The sequence below is a fragment of the Hippocampus zosterae genome, chromosome 1 (genome assembly GCF_025434085.1).
Source record: "Hippocampus zosterae strain Florida chromosome 1, ASM2543408v3, whole genome shotgun sequence".
NCBI lineage: Eukaryota > Metazoa > Chordata > Actinopteri > Syngnathiformes > Syngnathidae > Hippocampus > Hippocampus zosterae.
Window position 1 is genome coordinate 32,903,379 of NC_067451.1, and position 22,494 is coordinate 32,925,872.

A 22,494-nucleotide genomic window follows, 5' to 3' on the forward strand; every position below is an offset into this window, starting at 1 on the left:
ATTTTCAAACTTATAACTGTGCAACTTTCCCATGACATTGTGACCCCCTTAAGCCCAAAAAAAACATCATTGTTTTTGTAAGATAATGACAAAATATTGCATCTTGTACTACTTGAACTTGACTTTCACAACAGTCCGACTGCATTAATTCTGTATTAAAATGGAGATGAACAATTTCACTGGGATTTTTTTTTTGCCCACCCTGTGTTTACACTGGTGGATGCCATTACAGCTGTTCTCACCACACAACCAATTTAATTTTAGATTCCAGGCTTATTCAACAACTTTAACCCTGGAGAACCCACTGGGTCAAATTTGGCCCCTATAAATTCTGCTACTCAAACGCCACCCTTAAATCCCAAAGGGTCAAATTTGGCCCTAATCTTAAATTAGGATTAAAGCATTGAATTTTTTGGAAAAACATATTTTGGTGTTCAGTGAACATATAGCAGTCATTTAATATATAATTCATCATTTTCCAAAGAAGAAAAGGGTTCTTGGGTTCTTCAGGGTTAACGGCCTGGGCCAAAATAATTAGACCGCCAGCATGCAGACTTGTTTTCATTAAAATAAAACAAAAAATGAAAAAAATGAACACTGTCAAGATCCAATTTGCGCTGCCCCCTGCTGGCACTACTCACCAGGTGATTGGTTGATTGACAGCACCTGCCAGGCACCCATTAATCCACGCTGACCTGCTGAGGAATTGAACCCCGGCCGAAGCTCACGGACCCTGGTATCACGTTGGATTTCTGGAACATGTTTGCGGCCAAATGTGCTTTACTTGTCATCCCACTTTTGATCGCCCGTTGCTATGGCATGCCAACAAAGGCACCAGGTTTGAATTAATAGTAAACCCTGTGATTTATTAATTAGTTTTGGCTTTGAATATATCATTTTGTTCTTCCCTTTGAAGGTGGCTCTGGAGATGAAGAGGTTGAAGCAAAAAATGGAACATTTGGTTTTAACTCCACCAATAATATGACACGTTTCACCTGCGGAATGGTGGCAAATTTGGCTTCTGTGCTGCTGTACGGAAGCAGCTTTGTTTCTGTTAAACGCATCGAGACCGGAGATGGTGAGTGACGTTGATTTGGATTTCCAAATAAGGTTTGGTCTTTGTTCTCCATGATGAACGTGACTCAAAAGAAAGGGGTTTGACAGCACAAGAGATATTCTAGGTCAGATGTCACTGATCTTTTTTGGAACTGTGAACTACAATTTGGGATTAATTCCAAGGGAGACACCTTTTGATGCACATTTCTGAAATGTGTATCATTTACTTGAATTACATCTGTTATTTAATTCCTGTCAAGACATTGATCATGTTAATGATTTCTTGCAATCATTAGAAAACGGATACATATCATATGCACCACCATTTCTGTAAATCTCTGCTATTTTCAAATGACGGCTTCTACTAAATTCCTAGAAAATAATCAGCCATCCCTAATGAGCAGATGTTTTTTTCTAGAGCTGCCACCTTTTTGGGAACAAATGTCGGAGGTTAGTAACATCAACAGGCCAAATACTGCTTGAAAAACAAAAGTGGAACACACGGTATGATCAATTCAAAATCAATATTTGGGATGCTTACAGATTTATATAGAATAATTCTTTAGAAACTGAGAACTCAAGAGGGGAGACTCTCCTTATTTTTTCACTTTCACAAAAGTGAATTCTAGTTTTTGTGGTGCAAAAAAATTGAGTGTTTTTATTTCTTGATTGATACAACAATGATTACTGGTACCCTTCCTGGTTACTTGTCATTAAAGAAATTGTGGTTTCTTCAAACTGGGGTGGGCGTGGTGGAGGTAGATACTAATTTGCAATACTGGTTGGTCTAAGCTTCTGTCGAATCTAGCAACATTTCGTGAGGATGATCAATGGCATTCACGTGCTGATGCATTCCAAGATGAGTTGCAGCTATGGGAACTGGCCCACTGTTTCTCTGATGCATCATGAAAAGTATGGCGTGCGGCCAAGTCCTGCCCCCTATATGTCAATGTGGCAAATACGGTAAATCCTTCAAGGCAGCTTTATGTATATAGCACATTTCAGACGTAGGGTAATGCAACGTGCTTTACAAATATTAAGCACAACATTTTGAAAGCATTTAAAAAGAATGGACGACATAAAAAATCAACGTAAATAATAAAAGTAGGTTCGTGAATTTACTAACATGCAAAAAATGAACAGTGCAAGAACACACTTTTAAAATTGCTTTGAAAGACCTTAATCACAGGAATGAGGGGAAAAGAGCACAGTTTTAACCTGGATTAAAAGCATTTACACTTGGGCCTGACTTCACTTGTGTCGGCATCTTGCATTCAATTTGCATGCTGCGTAGCAGCTAAATGTATTCAGCACCCAAAAAGCATTTTGTGATTCATGAACCGGTAGCAGAATGCATATTCTTTAATTTGATTTGAAAAGTCTTCAACCTTTTGCAAATGCTTTTAATGTGAAGCACATTGTGTTACCCTGTGTATGAAATGCGCTACATTTATAGAACTGCCTTGCGAGATTTACTGTAGGGCTCTGAATCAGCTGTTGAGGGTTGATGCGCTTTCTCTTGCATTCATCAGAAAGTTGTGGGGGGGGTTTTCTATTCACTTTACTTAAAATTGACCAAATTACTCAGCCCACGATCGTTCTCACTTTTTAATTTATGGGTTATTGGCAATGATGGACCAACATTTGCTTGGGAAGACTCCCTGAGAGTCCAAATGATAAAAAATGCACTTGGTACGCGGTACTCCAATGTAACTGCATGAATGCACCATGTTGTTTTCTTTTTCACACAATTGCCTCTGCAACCTTTTTTGTATTCTTTTGAGCAGGAATGTTCTTCCAGTGGCTGTACTGTACAGGAATCTGGTCGGTGGCCATGATCGGAGACGTGATGCTCCACTCTCCCAAATTTTATCCTCTGGCAATGGCTGGGGGAGTCATCTGGGCCACAGGTATGAAATTGATACTGTATAGCTGACTGAACAGTGGCTCTAAAAAGTCTATATACAGCCATGTTTGAATGGCACGTTTTGGTGATCTAAACAAAACGGGAAAAAAAATCCAACATGAATGTGACCTACAACACAAATCAAATTGATTTTTTCTTGCCCTTAATCACAAGAGTCTCACACTAATCTGTGAAACTCAACTGGGTAAAAAAAATATTGATTGGGGATTTAAAAATAATTGAGGTAATGTGGTTGGACAAGTGTGCACATGCCCTTGCTGCAAGGGGGGTAGTTGCTGTACTCGGAATTAACCAATCTCATTCAAATTCATATAAAATGAAGATCACATTTGTATTGACTCCAAATCAAGTTCAGATGTTCTAGTAGGCTTTCTGTGTGCAGTGCGTTATCTGATTTTCCGTAGATGTTTGCCACATATGATGGCTATGTTTAACTTAATTCGCATAACAGACTTTTTTCTTGTAATATTTCTGCTTATTCTCATAACATTTGTTCTTGAATTATTGTGACTTTTGTAGTATTGATTTCTCGTTGCAAATTTTTCTACTAATATTGCAACCATCTTTAATCTAGTCACATAATTACTGTCATAAAGTTCAAGTTGTTATATTGTGATTTTATTTTCCAATGTCTTGTGACTTTTTTTTTTCTTATTGTAACTTTATTCCAGTGATATATAATGCTCTTACTGAATATTTTAATGATCTTCCTGGGAAATGACCATTTCAGCTCAACTGTCATAACTAATTGTGATGTTTTTCCTCACATTTTAGTGATATTTTTTTTTCTTCTATGAATTAAAAAAAAATCCTCACACTAAAATGGACCTGAAAATGTTCATTTGAATTCCCCCCCATCGTGTTTGTCAAATCCGGATGGGATCCCAATTTAACATCCTCTCATTCCACACAAGACGCATATTGTGCTTGAAATCAGAGCCATGGAAGATCAAATTAAACAGGTTTGACTATCCTCTTCTGAGGGAATCTGAGGTGAGCACACTGGAGAGGAGAGTTTGTCCATCAATAATTCACACTTTGCCTTTTTGAGGACCAAGTCTTGCAGTGTTAAAAAAAAGGCAATATTTTGAAAAACGGTGGTGTTGAAATTAGGCATTGCCCATTGTGAACACTAAGCTGCAAAGATGGGTTTTCGACAGTGTGAACAGTCGATGAATCTAATGTTGTCTTTGTGCATCGATTTCAGGCAGTGTGATGGTTGTCACCATCGTCAAAGCCATTGGCCTCAGCCTGGGGATTTTAATCTGGGGGTCCTCCAGTTTGCTGATTAGCTGGGCCACTTCAAGGTGATTTCATTTTTGAATTCATATGAAGCCTGCATCATGTAAGCCAGTGTCTGATTGGCATCCGACACGACTCAGGTTTGGATGGTTTGGGATCACCGCCGATGAGGTTTCCCGGCCGGCGTTGAATTACTGCGGTGCCGGATTGTGTCTTCTCAGGTAAATTATTCATTTAACTAGCAACCAGCACCATATCCTCAATACAAAATCTTTTCAAATTGAAGAGAACAGTAATGCTGGAGCATTCTTTCATGGGATGAACCACCTCGGCAACCTTGATCTCTGAACAAATGAAAATCAATAGGTTTTGGTGTGCCAGCAAATGAATTGTTGGGTTTTAGAGGCTATGTTGATACCTCATCATACTTTATCCTTGACAATCGGGGCCATTGGTTGCTAGATTTATGTACTTGTTGATTATGATTCAAAATAAATTGTTCCATTGTGCCTACAGTTTGACAAATGGTATATTCTTGAACATTAATAGTTTATTGACACTGACAAACCAAAACTTGTGAAACCAGTTGTTGTCTTGTTGCCATACCTCTAGATCAGGGGTCCCCAAACTGCAGGCCAGATACGGCCCGCAGGCACATTTGACCCGGCCCTCTAACCCTCCTGTTGTCCTCGGGTCAAAATGACCCGTCACTGTGTTTAAAAACGCCCCAAAAACCCTAAATGATTTTTTTTAACTTGAAATTTTATGACTTTTCCTAGATTGTCCCCAACTGCAGAAAATTTGAAATGTTGTTTTTATTCACATTTCCATAGAAGCTGTACAAAAAAAGTACAAAGGTGGTCTTCGAGGCAAAATGACGCAAATAGGGTTGAAATCAAGGTCGCAGTTATTTAAACACCATAGAATGTTTCAGTGGAACCTGGAAAGGGTTATTTGGTTATGTGTGGCTTTCTGGGAAACAATACATTTTTTAAGCTCCCCTACGATCGTTGTTACAAACTGACACCGGCCCCCCATCAGAGGGGAAAAGTTATGTGGCCCTCACAGGAAAAGGTTTGGGGACCCCTGCTCTAGATTGACCATTCCTCAATTATGTTGTCATCTATCCTTCGAAATCAGCAGGCTGTGGTCAGTACCTCACGACCAACAAAAATTGCTCCAAATTTAAACAGTTTGGTTTTGGTATACTTGTTAAATATAATTCAATATCAATAGGCTTTTTGTTCAAGAAAAATCAAGACTAATAAGGTAAATGCTAAAAGGTACTGCATTCCCCCCCCCCCCCCCCATTGGCATATTGTCTGTTCGTAGTAGTGTTCACTCACCTTGGAGCCATTTTGTCAGATGAGGGAAAAATTACACTTTCAGGCCTGACTATCGTGGTCTTCCTTCCAGCGGCCTCATCTTTTTCTGCGTGAAAACAGACGTCCAGCTGCATCCCGATCCTGAAATTGTTCCATTACTCATCGACAGGGTTGGTACATTTGATCATGATGTCATTCCCACAGGCATTGTGGGTAAACCTGATTTTGTTTCTGTGTGTGTGTCAGACTGGTTCCGTCGTGTTACCACGCTGTCCCCTCCATTCTCCTTGTTCACTACATGTAGTTTTGATTTGTTGTACATGTCTTTTCAGTCTATGCTGCATGTTTTTTTTTTAAATCAGGCTCAAGCCATGCTCCCCTTCAAGGAAATTGTTTAGGTGTTTATTTTTTCCTTTTTTGTTTTTATTTTCACATCCAAGGTATTGGGGCACGAAACAGAACTGCCAGGCTTCTTATTCCGTCTTCCTATGTTGGTCATTTTTTGTTTGGTTTCCTGGGTACAGGTTGTAACTAGGAAGTAAATTCCATGGGTTTTTAACATACTTGGCCAATAAATCTGATTCCGTTGCATCTGTCTTTCAGCGATCATGTGACACCTATGGCCCGGCTTCGTCCAAGTTTTGGATAGACTTTGTTGGACCCAAACGCAGACGCTTCATGTGAGCCAACTAAACTTGACTTCAATTTTGAATTTTGCTTAACCACACCCCAAAAATGGTACTAGCCTATCCCAACACCGAACAGCCTTTGAGAGTTGTCTAAGCTTAATCAACACCGGTAGACCCTTCACCGTCTTATTTGGTGAGACCATTTTCTGTGGTACGATTCTTCCCCTTTGCTGCATGTGGTGTCCCTCAAAGTTCAATGTATGGTCCCCTACTCTTTTTATCATCTACTGTTAATGAGTCAGATCATAAACTTTAGTGTACGATATCACTCACAAATGACTCCAAAAGAAATGCGTGCACCAAAAAAAAATTACAGATACTGGACTTTTGGGCAAAAGTTCAGGATGGACCGAAAATGCACTAAAACCTTTTCAAGGTCTATATAATTTGACAGTGTCTAAACTTGAAAATCTAAATGGTTCAGGAGTGTACTTTTTGCACAGCTTGCGGTTCTGTAATGAGGAGTAAATTTTCAGTCAACCCGGTGTTGTATCCCACCCACAATGGTTCCAGATTCACCAGCAATAGGCGCAGGCAGGTCCAGAAAATGGGGAAAATCACACCTGCCTCAATACTGTGTAAAATTTGGGAGTGGGGTGGTGGGCTTTGCTACAATAACAAAGGAGGTTGTTCACAGCAGCAGTTTGACTCTTTCCTCAGTTACTCAACCCGCAGCCATTAAGTCTGAACTGCTGACAACAAATGATGTACAAAATGGTCACAATTAGCAATTTTTGGCATCGGGTTTGAGTTTTTCAAAGCATCGTTTAGGCGTGAATATATGGTACTACCCTGAGCCACGAACAGAAATTGGGCCTCACATTTGTTCAAGGTGGCTGTTGGCAAAAAAGGTCCATTGTCAGTAAATGTGTCCCTGGAAAAACAAGTCTAAGATGACTTCCTGTACCTATATATTTGCGCAAAAGCCTTTTTTTTTTTTTAAATTGGGTGGCCACTTGAGAATTGTTCCTTGATTTACTTATGACAGACATTATGCACAAATTTCATCTTGCCAAGGGAAACTGCTAACGGGATGAAGTTTCACAATTTTACACAAATTGTATTTGAGATGCACCATGGCCACATTAAACCTAAATGATGACTGCCCTGTCTTTCCAGCCACGGTTTCTTGAATATTTTGTGGTTTTACTCATGAAAGACATACCCACCAAATTTCATGTTAAAAAGTGAAACTGGTTATGGGGGGTTAATTTTCAAATGTGTGCAGTTACAATCATAGTTTCCAAACATGAATATTCACCAGCATGAATAGGCATGCCAAGTATTGTTTTTTTTGTTTTTGTTTTTTTTAAAGTATTTAAAATGTATCTTAAAATTTTATGGCCATGTTGATCCATCCATTGTTTTCATGCTCTTCAGAGGCTACCTGATGGCCGTGATGACGGGCATCTTCTGCGGCTCCTCCTTCGCGCCAATGCTCTACATCAAGAGTCATTCGTCATGCCACGACAGCATGTTCCATGGAGCAAGCGTTTACGGTATGCATCATGCCGCTGTTGTGAAAGCCCTATATAAATCGGTATGTATTGTATGGGACATGGTGTGCATACATGTCCAAAAAACATTTTATTTTGGTTTTTGTAGATCTGGATTATGTCTATGCGGAATCTTGTGGGATATTTGTGGCCAGCACGGTGTACTTTGCCATCTACTGTGTTGTCATGAGGAGCAGGCCAAGGATCTACTCCAGAGCTGTTCTCCCAGGTCAGTCTACTCGGAAAATTATACTTTAATTTTGCTTCATGAACCAGTTGTCTTTTTTGACTCCCCTTGATGCCACACTCTTGAACATTGGGCTGAAGGCACACTGACCTGCCAGTTCTTAAACCCTTGTTTTTAAACCAACAGTGCCATTGAGAGGAGTAAAATATATCCGTGTGTATAAAATATACACACACACAACTGATTTATGAAGTTTTCCCCATCACTCATTTCCACTGAAGTTCTAAGGACCTGGTAGCCATTGAGTTCATTCATTCATAAATCACGGCAATTAGCAATTGTCCTCATTTACCAAAAGGAACTGTACACATCACGAAAGTTCTTAGATCACCAACTGTAAGCATTGTACTGGCAAAGGCGCTTTTTTTTTTCCCACCCCCAAATAGTGTGTAAAAAGGAATATTTTCATATTATGATCTAGGGCCGGCTGCATCAAATGCTTATTTTAACAACTGATTATTTTGTAGATACATTGGATAAAAACAAAACATTTACATCCTTTTATTCTAACGCAAGAGAGCATGAAATATTGACAGTGGAGAAAATGCACAAACAATTGTGATTCAGTTACTAGTTAGGTCCGTCATGTCAGAAAATCGTCAAAAATATGAATATCAATTTAAGTTTTTTTTTTTTTCATAAATTTTCCTTCGCTAGCTGCATCCGACTAACTTAAAACTGCATGAATCATATGCATATGCAGTTGAACACAATGTCATGGAAACTAACGATTAGACCAGGGGTGTCAAACTCATTTCACATTGTGGGCCACATACGGCCTCGGTAGATGACGAGTGGGCCGGACCATTAAAATTATACCATACTCTGCTATAAATAACCAATGTCTTTCCTTTATTTTAGTCGAAAGAAGCACAAGAACATTCGGAAAATCTTGAAGTTTAAAAAAAAAACAGATCTTTTACAAAGCGTTTCATGAAGCTCCTTAGATTTCCTTTGACAAATGTGCAATTACATATATTTACAATTACATTTACGCTGATCAAAACAGTGTCCCCCTAGCGGATACCCCATAACTTGCACCTTAAAATATTAATTCCGTGTCTTTATGCTTTTTTCACTTTCACAAATTATCCTGCGGGCCTGATCAAACTTCCTTAAGGGCCGGTTCCGGCCCACGGGCCGTATGTTTGACACCACTGAATTAGACCCTGGAGATGAACTTCATTGATGTTGTTGGTTCAAAGATCTTGTGTCCTTTATTCAGGTTTTTTTTTTTTAATGAGGACAAAGCTTTGAGTCCGCTGGCTTTTTTGTAAGCTTTCCATCCCCATTCACAGGAAATCGTTATCACTTACGATTACCATTTTCAGCCAGGCAATTATTTTCAGCTGCCAACGTGGTGACACACCATATTCCTTGTGATAAATCATTGTACTCGGGTGCACAGCTCGTCTTTTCTTGAAATTCAACGAAAAGAAGACAGAGGTGATATTGTTTGGTCCCAGTGGCCCTTGTACATTCCATCCTGTAGACTTGGGCCCCCCGTCTCCTTATCTGAAATCAACGGTCTCAAACTTGGGCCTTAAACTGGACAGTGATTTCAAACTCAATCGGCAAATTGGTGCCGTTGTTAAATCCAGCTTCTATCACCTTAGACAACTGGCCAAAATAAAACCTCACATGAACACTTTGAGACAGTAATTCATGCCTTTGTCACGCTCGATAACTGCAATGCCCTTTACTTTGGAGTCAGCCAGTCCTCCATGAAGCGCCTCCAGCTGGTCCAGAATGCCGCTGCTCGCCTCTTGACTGGTACTCGTAAGAGGGAGCACATAACTCCGACTCTGGCTCCCCATTCATTTTAGTTATTTTTCCTCTTTGTTTTTTTAAATCTCTGAATAATCTCGCGCCACCTTACCTGCCCGGCGCCTCAGGTCTGTGGACAAGACATTATTAGAATTACCAAGAACTAAACTGAGGCTCAGAGGGGATCGAGCCTTTTCTGTTGCGGGTCCCTCTCTCTGGAATGACCTCCCACTGAATATTCGGCAAGCCTCCTCGCTGCCCATCTTCAAAGCCCTCCTCAAAACTCACTTGTATTCTTTGGCATTCAACTCGGCATGACTTGGATTTATTCTTGATTTTACTGTTTGGTGCTTTCTACCGCCTTTATTACCGATTTGTCTTACTGTTTATTGTGCATGTTAAATTGCTCCATGTACAGCACTTTGTATGCAGCGATGGCTGTTTGAAAGTGCTCAAATACTCTAGACTTGACTTTTGTCATCAAAGTGTCAAAAAGAGCCACAGGTTGTTTTTGTTTTGTGTTTGTTTTTACAATTGAAGATTTTAAAAATTGTTCCCATCAGAATTTTTAAATTGCATTCACTTAACACTGAAACTTTTAAATGCATCATGTTTTGGTTCTTTTACACCTCAATTTTTAACATTCCCTAATTGACACACAAGTGGAGTAATGAAATTCAAGCGTTTTTTTTTAGTCTTTTTCCTTTTGGCTTTTCCCTCAACAGAGGGTCAACAGAGCAAATCGGTTGCCTCCATCTAACCCTGTTTTGTGCATCCTCTTCTCTCACACGGGCCTTCATGTCCTTTCATTACCTCCTCTTTGGTCTTCCTCTCGGACCACTGCCTGGCAGTTCAAGACACAGCACACAACTCTCGCTCTGGACATGTCCAAACCATCTCAGTCTGGCCTCTGACTTTCTCTCCAAAACCTTGAACATGAGTTGTCCCTTTTGTACTAATTTCTGATCCTACCAACCTGATCACTCCCAAAGAGAACCTCAACATCTTCAATGCTGCTGCCTCCTGTCTTTTCTTCAGTGGCACTGTTTCCAGGCCAAACGGCATCGCTGGTCTCATTGCCGTTTTATACACCTTCCTTTTCATCTTGGCTGAAACTCTTCTATCACACCTGACACTTTTCTCCAGCTGTTCCAGCCTGCCCGTACACGCTTATTCACCTCTTATGCACAGTCTAATTGCTTTGTACAGTTGGCACCAAGTGCTTAAAATCCTCCCCCCTCTTTCTCCTCTCCCTGTAACATCACTCTTGTACTTGGGTACCTAGCATTCACACACATGTACTCCGTCTTGTAGCAACTGACCTTCATTCCTCTGCTTTCCAGTGCGGAGCTGACCCCTGGTGAAGTCCCACCTCCACCTTGAATTCCTCAGTCACACCGGCAGCACACCTTACCACTGTCTTAGTCATCATACATGTCCTGCATCACTCTAACGTACTTCGCTGTCGCCCCAGATTTCCCCATACTATTCCACAGTTCTTCTCTGGGCATCCTGTCGCCTTTCTCCAGATCTACAAAGACACAATGCAGTTCCCTCTGTACTTCTCTATCAACATCCTTGGAGCAAGCACTGCATCTGTCTTACTCTTATTTAAAACGGAACCTTCCATGGTGCTACAGTCATGCTATTGGTGAAGTAGCACTTGGTTCCCTGCCCCAATGTTTTTATTCTTTACACAATTGTCAATTTTAAAGTGTCAAATGCAATACCTGGTGTTTGATTGCAATCATATTGCTTTAAAATAATCGGCATGAATTTTGTTGCTTACAGGCCTGTTGTCGGGCTCCATGTGGGCGTTGGCTACGTACTGCTGGGCCCTGGCCAACAATTACTTGAGCGCCATAGTCACCTTTCCCATAGTGTCAGCGGTGAGTACGCATAATGTTTTGGTGTTTAAACAAACATTCGTAAATTTGCCCTACGGGAGTTGGGATATCACAAATTGCATCATACCTTATATCTTCTGTTGGGCTGTTTTTTTTTTTTTTATGCTCACGACAAAGCAATTGCTGTATCTAGGCATTCTCACGAGAAATTTCATGGTGCTTTCCCCCCCCCCCCCCCCCCTGTTTGAGTTGCCTTGCTTTGTTAGCGGTCCTTGAATGCATCTCACGGAGAGTCAAAATGAAAGTGTATTTGCGTCGACTAAGATTTCTAAAAATGTGTGCTTATTCGTGCCTTTGGCCATGCATGATGCTATGTCAATTTGTGCAGCATGTTTTTGATCCTTTTATGCTAGCTAATACTATTTGATGAGCCTCGTGAAGGTTTGCCTTGAATAATTTAGCTATGTCACAATCATCATGTAACGTGAGTTTATCGCTGTGTTGGTGCTTCATGATTCTCTAGTTTTGAAGTTCTTCCATCTTGTGACCCGTTTAATATTCCCCTTTTCGTGGGTGTTTTTTGCCATATACAGTAGATTGCACATCAAGTCCTGTATAGTTGCTGATCAGTGGATTCAATGTAAATGATGGAAGATAATGGTGCCGTATTGACATGTTGTCCGAAATCAAAATTGACGTGTGGATCGCATTTGTTTTTTCTTTCTTTAAAAATTCAAAACATTCTGTTTGACTTGTGCTTTATGTATAACTAGCTGGTTCGCCGCCCTCCGGGCGGCTCATCAGCTAGTTCCTGCGGAAGGCTGGTAAGGTGGGCCTTCGGCCCACAAAAGTGTTGTTGCTTGGTTCAACTTTTTGTTCATCTTCATTGCTTATCGCGAAAATAAAGAGATGTTTAGCTCTACTAAATAACTAACAATTTTATTGCAATGCTTGTGGGTAGACAACATTTTTTCGCTAAGATGCCCGCGCGATCGTAGTGAGCCACTGCCTGAGCGGCGCAGTGGCGGCGCGCAGTGGCGGCGCGCAGTGGCGGCGCGGTGAAGTAGGTACGTTTTGAAAAGGGACAGACGCGCAATATATATATATATAGATTTTTCATTTGCGTTGAAGTGGTTATATTCTTGATTGTTGAAAGCACTTGATTGTCCCTTTTTATTTTTTAATATTCAACGTATAATTAATATTTGTTAATGTAAAAATTGCCCGTTAGATTTTATTTTTAAATGAATTTTCCATTGATCTTCGCACCGTTTTCATGCATTCGTAATTTAGATTATTTTTAATTAGCCTGCATTTTGAGTTTACTTTCATGTCCAGTATTTTCATCCATTCAATTCATTAACATTTTATGATTAAAAAAGTGGTTAAAATTGTTTTTCATGTAATGAATTTACCATTTGTATGACGCTGAAACAATGTTTTACTAATTTTCCATCTTCATTCATGCATTTTTTTTACGTGATTATTTTAATATTATGCATTCTGATTTAATACAAAATAAATTGGAGTAATTTGAACACCATTTTTTCACTGTACATAAATATAAAACATGAAATATTTTTATATAATCAAAATAAAATGACCTAGTTAAAGTAAGATAAGATAAGATGTCCTTTATTTGTCCCACACTGGGGAAATTTACAGCCTCCAGCAGCAAGAATGTAGGTAGAAAGAAGAAAAAAAACAATATCTGCATTAATTGATTTTGGAATGCTTGCTTTCCGCCTGGCGGCCGTCCAACAGCACTACTATCTCAATCCACCAGCGGCCCCAATTCTGTTTTTGCTCAGACTCAACCAACCTGAACAGTCACGCTTGGTTCAGTTCAATGTACCCCCCCCCCCTCCTTCACAGATGCCTGCATTGTTTATAATTGTTTGATTTAAAAGCAAACTCTTCGCTGTGCTGATAATGTTTTGATTTTTTTTATTGTCCTCGACAGGGATACGGGCTGGTTGCCGCACTCTGGGGAGGCCTTCTGTTCGGAGAGATTAAGGTGACAAAAAAATCTAATAAAAAGTCTGTATGTGTAGAATGTCCACAGATATAAGTAGGAGTGCATTCTGAAAGGCATGCTCTGTATGCCACTGCTTCCTGTTTCCCTCCTTCATGCCATCTGTAATTCTACTGGCTCACCTTCCTTCCTTCCTTAAGACCCTTGATCGCCTACAAAGTACAGTACTTTCATTCCTTCATACCTTGTTGCCTCTCCTTCCTGTCACACCTCCTCTCCTGTTTCCTTATGTTCCCGCTTCCTTCCATACCATCCATGACCTCCTGCTCTCTTCTTTGCAGCCTTATTTTTGTTCCTTCAGTCTATTCTTTTCTTTTTGTAGATCATTGTTTACTTCTTTCCATACTTTCCTTGAATCCTTCCGACCTCATTTCCTCCCATAATGGCTTCAGTTCCTTCTATTCATTCCTTCCTGGTATTGGCCTTTCCTTGCTTCATTCTCCCTTCCTTCCATAAATTCTGTGTTCCTTCCTTTCATCGATCCTTCACCTGCATCCTTCCTTCATACCATCATTGACCCCCTCTTCTATTCCTCCCTCCCTTGTATCCCTACTCCTTCCTTTTATATTTTCTTGTATCCCTGTTCCCTTTTAGTCTTTCTTTCTACCATTCTTTTGCATTTCTTTTTGTGAATCCCGATTTGCTCCCTCATTCTTGTTTCAAGGTCAACTTTATTGTCAAATATGCTTGCATGTGACATGCAGGATGGATGAAATTGATTTCTCTCAATCCTCAGTGCAAACATGCTGTGCATTAAACGCACAGCTGAGAAGATGGCAGCTACACTGTATAAAAAACATAATATGCAATCTGAACAGTATAAACAATACAAACCGCATAAACGATATCACTTGTGGCTAATGTGGTAAAGTGGGGTAGTGCAATATGCAGATGTCCTTTTTCCTTTCATACCATGACCCCCCTTTTCCATTCCTCAAGCCCTTGTATCCTTATTTTTTTCTTTCCTATCAGGCCTTGACTCCCCTATCCTTTTGGAATGCTTACTTGAATCCTTTTCCTTCCTTCATACATCTGTGTCCTTCCTGTCATATGTACCCTTGTTTTCTTCTTCCATCCTTAATTGCTCCCTTTATTTCACACCTTCATTTCTTGTCTCCTTCCTTCTAATGCAGGGGTGTCAAACTCCTTTTTGTCACGGGCCACATTTTGGTTACCATTCAACCATTAGGACTGGAAGTGTGTGTGTGTGATCTGTCAAACAATTAAAATATTTAATTAAAAATGCAACCATAATTAACTGAAAATGATGATTACTCACGCTTCTTTTTAATCATTTCTGAATATCCTTTTTTGGTTTTGTCCTATTTTCTTCCCCCATTTTAATGCTCTTATCTACATGGAATCATGAATCAGGTTTCTATGTGCAAATATGTACTGAAATAACTTTCAATTTTTACATGAACATTTTTCACTTGGAGCAGTTATTCACACATAATCTCTCACACAATATTACTGTCCATCAACAACAGTGAAAAAGTTGTCACAAGGGCTACTTTAACAGTTCTTTTTATGGAATCAAAACAGAGCAATATAACATTATAAAGTGCACATCTAAGGTGAACTCGGCCTTTAGTGGATTTAAATCATGGTTGCATACTTAGTTTTTCTAAAGTTTGCTTTGAACACAGCAGTCAGGCTGTTGATTCTGTTGGTCCTTCTTGCCCGGAAGTCTCTCTGTGGTTTTGTGTGGACATTTTTGGATGACTACACTTGGTTCGATGACAACACTGGAAGTTTTATTTTCAGTGTGGTTCAAGTTACTTCCACTGCACCGCTGAACTCTCGACGTGCCTCAGCGCACAGTCGCTGTCAGACGAACACAGAGAAGCTCCACCCCCATTATTTATATGGACACGGAACATGGTAACCTTCCACACAAAATAGTTCCAAACAAGTAACAATCGCGTCGTATTCGACAGGCTACCTGCTCTTTATTCCCCAGAGTCTCATCAACCTAGTCTCTTTTCTCCCGAAACGGTGTCTTCTCCCGCTTGGTGTACCTTAGCCTTTTCCGCTCTGTACATGGCTTGTAATGGAGGCTCTCGCTGGCAATCCGTAGTGGAGTCTTTCGATGCAATGTGAATGATTTCACCTTGAGTCTGGCTGTGGAAAATGTTGACAGGCTTGCATGCAGTAGCCATACAATTTAGCTCTGGCTTCAGCAAATTTGTTCTTCGTCGTGTTATCCATTTTCTTCGCTTTGAAACGATCCACAGCTGTCTGAGACGAGGGGGTGGAGTACTCACACCAGCTGTGTACTTAGCCATTAAGTGGTATTTCAGACTCGACGTGCTATGATGATAGCTCAGTTTACGACTGCAAAACATACAGGTAACTTTGGTCTTGTCAGTGGAACAATCTGGCAACTTTTTAAAAGTAAACTTTCCATTCCTAAACTGTAATTATCAGTTTTCAGTGTCTCGCGCTGCCGTGGTTAGCAAAACGGACATGTGCGTGGACCTGTGCAGCGCGCTTGTTGTAATCCTGTTAAAATTCATTGAAATTGATGCCGATAATGACACACTAAACTGACAGCTCTAATATATATGCATGTGTGTGTAGAAAGAAATTGCTTACACTCCAGTATCTTATTCCATATAACAATTTTACATTTTGGGATTTTTTTTGCGAGCATTATGGAAGTTGACATATTTGCTTTCCCAGGCCACATGAAATGATGTGGTGGGCCAGATCTGGCCCCCTGGCCTTGAGTTTGACACCTGTGTTCTAATGCATCTTCTCTTTTTCAGCCCTTCTATACTATTGTTTTTATCTTTCTTCCCTCTATTCAAACCGTTCTCCCCTCAAATCAAGTGTCCAGTTTTTGAAAGACGTCAATTTTGCCTCAGTGTTGAAGGTGTTCAGTATGCTCCTGTAAGTGTTGTTGTTTTTACCTTGTCCTCAGGGATTCGTAAACTGCTTAATTTTCTCCCTGGCATCCTGCGTGGTATTGGCGGGCTCCTTGTTGACAGCCATCTCCAACCTGTGATTGGTGTAAATCTTCAGTGTTGCACTTTTTTTGATACACTGCAAGCATGTAAACTGTTTTGCATCAGCTTCTGACTAATAAACGTCAACAAATGTCGAATGCACTTGCATCAATTATGTGGAGAGAAAACCCATCTGTCATTATTTACACCGAGGTCCGACTGTGAATATATTTGGCACTGAACAGCATGAAATTTGGGGAGTATGTTGATCATGAGAGGATGCAAAAAGTCCCAAGGACTCGTGCCAACTGATGGACTAAAATCAAAAACTTGAAAGTAAGCCAATTTAGTTTGAAGCATGAAAATTGCATGGCTTGCAGCAGTCAAATCCAGCAGCACAGGGCCAATCACATCCTTTAATCATTTGCAAGTCATGTGCACTCATGCTGCCCTGGTCTATGTGTGTGCTGTACATTTGTAAATGATCTCTTTCCACTCAAATATTGGAATGTAAGAATTTCCTCAGGCATTTTCCGAAACACAAGGAGTATTCTAATAAGCCTACAATTAGAACCAGTTTTATCTTTTAGTAAGATACTTCCTTTTGTTCTAGACAGAGCCCTCTTAGTGTGCTTTTGTTATCCACCCATGCATTTTCTGATCCACTTTATCCTCACAAGGGCCGTACTGCAGCCACTTCCAGCTGTCTCGGGGCCGCAGGTGGGGTACCCCCTAAACCGGTTGCCAGCCAATCGCAGAGCACACATTGCCAAACAGCCAGTCGCGCTCACAATCACACCTAGGAACAAAGCCAACCTGCCACGCATGTTTTTGGAATGTGGGAGTCAAGTCAACTATTTATAGAGCACTTTCAAACAGCCGTCGCTGCATACAAAGTGCTGTACATGGAGCGATTTAACATATACAATAAACAGTAAGACGAAATGGTAATAAAGGCGGTAGAAAGCACCAAGCAGTAAAATCAAGCTGAGTCGAACGCCAAAGAATATAAGTGGGTTTTGAGGAGGGCTTTAAAGATGGGCAGCGAGGAGGCTTGCCGAATGTTCAGTGGGAGGTCATTCCAGAGAGAGGGACCAGCAACAGAAAAGGCTCGATCCCCTCTGAGCCTCAGTTTAGTTCTTGGTACTTCTAACAAAGACTGGTCCACAGACCTGAGGCGCCGGGCAGGTGTGTAGGGGCGCATGAGCTCAGAGAGGTAAGGTGGAGCGAGATTAGAGATTTGGAAACAAAGAGGAGGATCTTGAAAATAACTCTAAAATGAATGGGGAGCCGATGAAGGGATGCCAGAGTATGAGTTATATGCTCCCTCTTACGAGTGCCAGTCAAGAGGCGAGCAGCAGCATTCTGGACCAGCTGAAGGCGCTTAATGGAGGACTGGCTGACTCCAAAGTACAGGGCATTACAGTAATTGAGCCGGGATGTGACAAAGGCATGGATTACTGTCTCAAAGTGTTCATGTGAGAGGAAAGGTTTTATTTTGGCCAGCTGTCTAAGGTGAAAGAAGCTGGATTTAACAACGGCACCAATTTGCCGATCGAGTTTGAAATCACTGTCCAGTTTAAGGCCCAAGTTTGAGACCGTTGATTTCAAATAAGGAGACAGGGGGCCCAAGTCTACAGGATGGAATGTACAAGGGCCACTGGGACCAAACAATATCACGTCCGTCTTCTTTTCGTTGAATTTCAAGAAATTTTGTGCCATCCAGGTTTTGATTTCTTCCAGACAGGATAGGAGTGGCCTTAATGAGAAGGCGTCTTTCTTGCTCAGTGGGACATAGATCTGGCAGTCATCTGCATAGTAGTGGAAGGGAATACCATGTTTCCTTAAGATGGAACCCAATGGGAGAAGATACAGCGAGAATAGCAAAACTGGAGCAAAAATAGAGGAAACTGGAGTACCTGGCGAAAACCCACGCAGGCATGCGTAGAATATGCAAATTCCCCACGGGAAGGCCAGAGCAAACCCCGCACATCTGCACTGTGAGGCGGACGTGCTAACCTGTTGACCACCATGCCACCCGTGCTTCTGTTAGATATTAACTATTGCATTTGAGAGCAGTCGGTAGCAATGTAAGACTTTTCCATCTATATGAGCTATTGCAGGGCATGTATCATCTCAAAGTAAGTTTGACCGATGCATTTGGATTTAGCTGGATATGTCAGACATAAAGCTGGACATGTCAGACATAATGTCTCAAGAACCCATGCCTGAAATTGAACAGGCTGTCAGCCATTTTTGTCTGAAGTAGCCATTTGGATGAAATCTAGGAGTCGCACGTCGACTTTTTGCGAGGCAATTTGTCCAAATGAGGATGAAAGTATTTAGTCAGTGGTTTTTTTTTAATGGTTCTGCTGAAGTACTGTATCAATGTTATCTTTATATTGTCTTAAGATGTAAAAATGGAAATATGGAAATTTATTTCATAGTTTCACATTTCTACGTAATATACTAGGCGGCCCGGTGGGCGACTGGTATGCGTGTCGACCTCACATTGCAGAGGCTCCGGCCTCCCTGTGTGGAGTTTGCATTTTCTCCCCGGGCCTGTGTGGATTTTCTCTGGGTCCTTCGGTTTCCTCCCACATTCCAAAAACATGTATGGCGGGCTGATTGAACACTCAAGTGTCCCGAGGCGTGAGTGTGAGCGCTGATGGTTGTTCGTCTGTGTGTGCCCTGCGATTGGCTGGCAACCGGTTCAGGGTGTCCACCACCTACTGCCCGAAGACGGCTGGATAGGTTCCAGCACACCCCGAGACAAGAAAATGGATGGATCGTTAGATGTAATGTACTTAATTTGAAATAGTTTACACAATACAATGTAATATACATAAATACACAACAAATTAAAAAAAAGGCTGAATGTGTTTGTCACAGGAAATATGTTCCATACCAGCTTTAGTAAGACATTCATCCTTTCATTCATTCATTCATCTTCCGAACCGCTTGATCCTCACAAGGGTCGCGGGGGGTGCTGGAGCCTATCCCAGCTGTCTCCGGGCAGTAGGGAGGGGACACCCTGAATCGGTTGCCAGCCAATCGCAGGGCACACAGAGACGAACAACCAACCACGCTCACACTCACACCTAGGGACAATTTAGAGTGTTCAATCATGCCACGCATGTTTTTTGGAATGTGGGAGGAAACCGGAGCACCCGGAGAAAACCCACGCAGGCCCGGGGAGAACATGCAAACTCCACACAGGGAGGCCGGAGCTGGAATCTAACCCGGTACCTCTGCACTGTGAAGCCGACGTGCTAACCACTGGACTACCGGGCCGCTGTAGTAAGACAATGTTCCATAATAATATATATTTCCAAAAACGATTTTAGGCTTGAAATCCCCCTCCCACAAATAAAGCACACTCAAACTTATTAAAACACTCTTGAAACATATTTTCAATGTATTTCAACACCCGCAAAAATAAAACCCGTGATATAGTCGGACCCCTATAGGTGACATGGTATAGTGACACTTTGCTGTATTGTTTTTATGAAGCGTTTCTGCTACATTACGCATGCATCATTGTTTCTTCTTCTTTCTTCTTTAATTCTCTTGCACTTCATGGCGCGTAGAGCCAACCATAGCAACCACGTCTCTCCATCTGGATCTCTTCTGGGCAAGGTGTTGACTTTGTTCCAGGGTAACATTGCAGGCCCCAAGGTCCAGGGCTACTATGTCCAGCCGGCGGGTGCGGGGGTTGAAGGGCAAGATGGTGCTGGTTGGGTGTTCCTGAGGCAGGCGGATGACCTGGCCATACCATCGCACTCGCCGCATTGCTGCGAGACGGGAGGCTGGTGGCTGTTTGGTTGGTAAACCATTGTTTAGTATTCTATAAATTCATAGTATTCATAGTATCAGTATGCTATAGATTCATAGAGTAGGGGAGACCCAGAATCATTTTGTTTAAAATTCCATCAGGGTGACAATGTTGAAAAAATAGCTGCAATAATTTGGTTGCAAAATGTTACAATGGAATATGGTTGCATTCAGAATGAACAAGTCACACCCTAAAGTTCAGATGTCTGCTTAGGCTTTCCCAGATTTTTATTGTCCTTTTTGCAGTGTCTACTACAAGTATCATGGAGATACTTTAACGTGTTGGAGGTTGTTCAACTGTCCAGCGTTTCCATTTTTGCCATCCCCATTTCATAGAATGTATTTCAGAACATTTTGAAATGCTTTGTCAATGTATGGCCACACTGCGCCATCTGTGTTCTTATTGTCTCTGATTTATTGCCTGTGTCACTGACACTAAAGTTAATAAACGTGAAAATTTAAAACTGCATAATTTTTTGAAAAAGCGTTGCATTATTCAAGGCTGTTAAATGCCTCCTGCTTTGCCGGGGGTGCAGCACTTGGATGAGTCATCGGCAGGCCCAAGGCAGATTAGCAATCATCTCCACTTTAACACTTCAAATTAAGATAAGTGCCCACCAGCCACATCCAACCTCCCCCCCAATAAACAGGAGGGGAGCGCTTCAAGCATCAATCCAGGGAACAAGAGTCTCCTAACATGCTGTTTGGTTGGAAAGTGTCGGCTAAGTGGCTAAAGCAGGGGTGCCCATTAGGTAGATCCTGATCTACCGGTAGATCTAAGACACGTCCCAAGTAGATCCGAGGAGTGTCGAGAAGAAAAAACAAACAAACAACCATTTGTGTGTCTTTGTACATGTTAGTAATATGTTTTGTGTTAATATACACTGCACACTAATCATCTTATCAGTCTCATTTTCACAAAAAAAAAAAATTTAAAAATAAAATAAAGCAGGTAAATCTTAAATTTGTGTGTGTGTGAGTGTGCCGATAAGGGTAGATCCCATGAGGTTAGTTGATCGAAAAGAAGATCTTCGATCCAAAAAGTTTGGGCACCCCTGGGCTAAAGTAAGCAGGACCTGCCTTGTTGTGACTGTGTTTTGGATTGGGTCCTTGATGTTGTCAGTTGCTACGGTTCTTTATTTTGGCACCTTGATTTTGTCGTATCGAAAGGGGCATGGCCAGATGTCTCAGTTTCTCAGTGAGACGCTGTTTGAATGTTAAGCTTTATTCCATGCCTTCTGCCTCTTGCCCTGCTCTCTGCTGTTACTTGGTATTTTTGTATATATTCTACCCTTGTTTTTTTTTTTTTTCAAATCTACGTCCTGTCTGCCTGCGGCTCAAATTTCTGTTCCTCACTCACAGTATTCATGTCACAGTATGTTCTGACCCGTCATGGACCCAGCAGACTCGGACAGAATTTGCCATTCAGTCCACGATCAGGGAGCAATGCTCGGCAGATATGAGCCACTCCTGGAACATTCCCGGGTCTCAAGGTCCCTCACCTTCACCCCTTCACTTCTCCGGGACCTGCATTGGGGGTGGGGGGCATCAGATGGTGGCACTGTTGTGACTGGTCGTGAGAAGGGCTGGGCCGATTCAGAGTTCCAAAATCGTTTCCATTCAGAATGGCACAATTCATGATTCACTTTGATTTTCGATTCAGTTGAAAATTTCACGCAGTACCAATTTTACTTTCGCATCAGAAAGCATACTCAGAAAAAGCAGTGTTGCAAATAGGAGAAACTTCTTGCTCTAACTTGTTGCATTCACAAAAATTGTTATTCATTAAACTGAATATTTACATTCAATGAATCCAATGCCTGTAAGTTTAATCATGTGTTTTATTGAACATGACTTGATCAAAACAATAACTTCAATCAGTTTCAACATCACAGGGCAGGCTGTTTGAATAATCTGTGTCACAGTTTCAGTTCATTGCCGTCTTCATGTTTTGAAAACCCCGAAACTTCCTGACATCTGGCTTCGAGCTTGTCGGCACTGATCTCAGTGCTTCTGGCATGTTTTTGTCATGTTTATTTATTGGAAACATACGTATTAAAATGATTGATGTATGGTTT

At 41.2% G+C, this 22,494-nt stretch overlaps 2 protein-coding genes across 2 annotated transcripts in view; both read left to right on the forward strand.

The window, feature by feature from the left end:
* Window positions 1-16,053, forward strand: part of glrbb (glycine receptor, beta b) — a 172,884-nt gene extending 156,831 nt beyond the window's left edge. Inside the window, exon 11 of the transcript XR_007961572.1 lies at window positions 15,984-16,053. The gene's annotated coding sequence lies outside the window, so the exon portion shown is untranslated. The remainder of the gene's footprint in view (window positions 1-15,983) is intronic.
* On the forward strand, window positions 638-16,723 carry tmem144b (transmembrane protein 144b). Its single transcript, XM_052059925.1, has 12 exons — window positions 638-838; window positions 917-1,078; window positions 2,844-2,966; window positions 4,191-4,290; window positions 4,366-4,446; window positions 5,642-5,720; window positions 6,154-6,230; window positions 7,620-7,738; window positions 7,845-7,964; window positions 11,541-11,638; window positions 13,560-13,613; window positions 16,558-16,723. The coding sequence occupies exons 1-12, from the start codon at window positions 760-762 to the stop codon at window positions 16,639-16,641; spliced, it is 1,176 nt and encodes a 391-aa protein (XP_051915885.1). The 5' UTR covers window positions 638-759; the 3' UTR covers window positions 16,642-16,723.
* The last annotated feature ends 5,771 nt before the right edge of the window (window positions 16,724-22,494 follow it).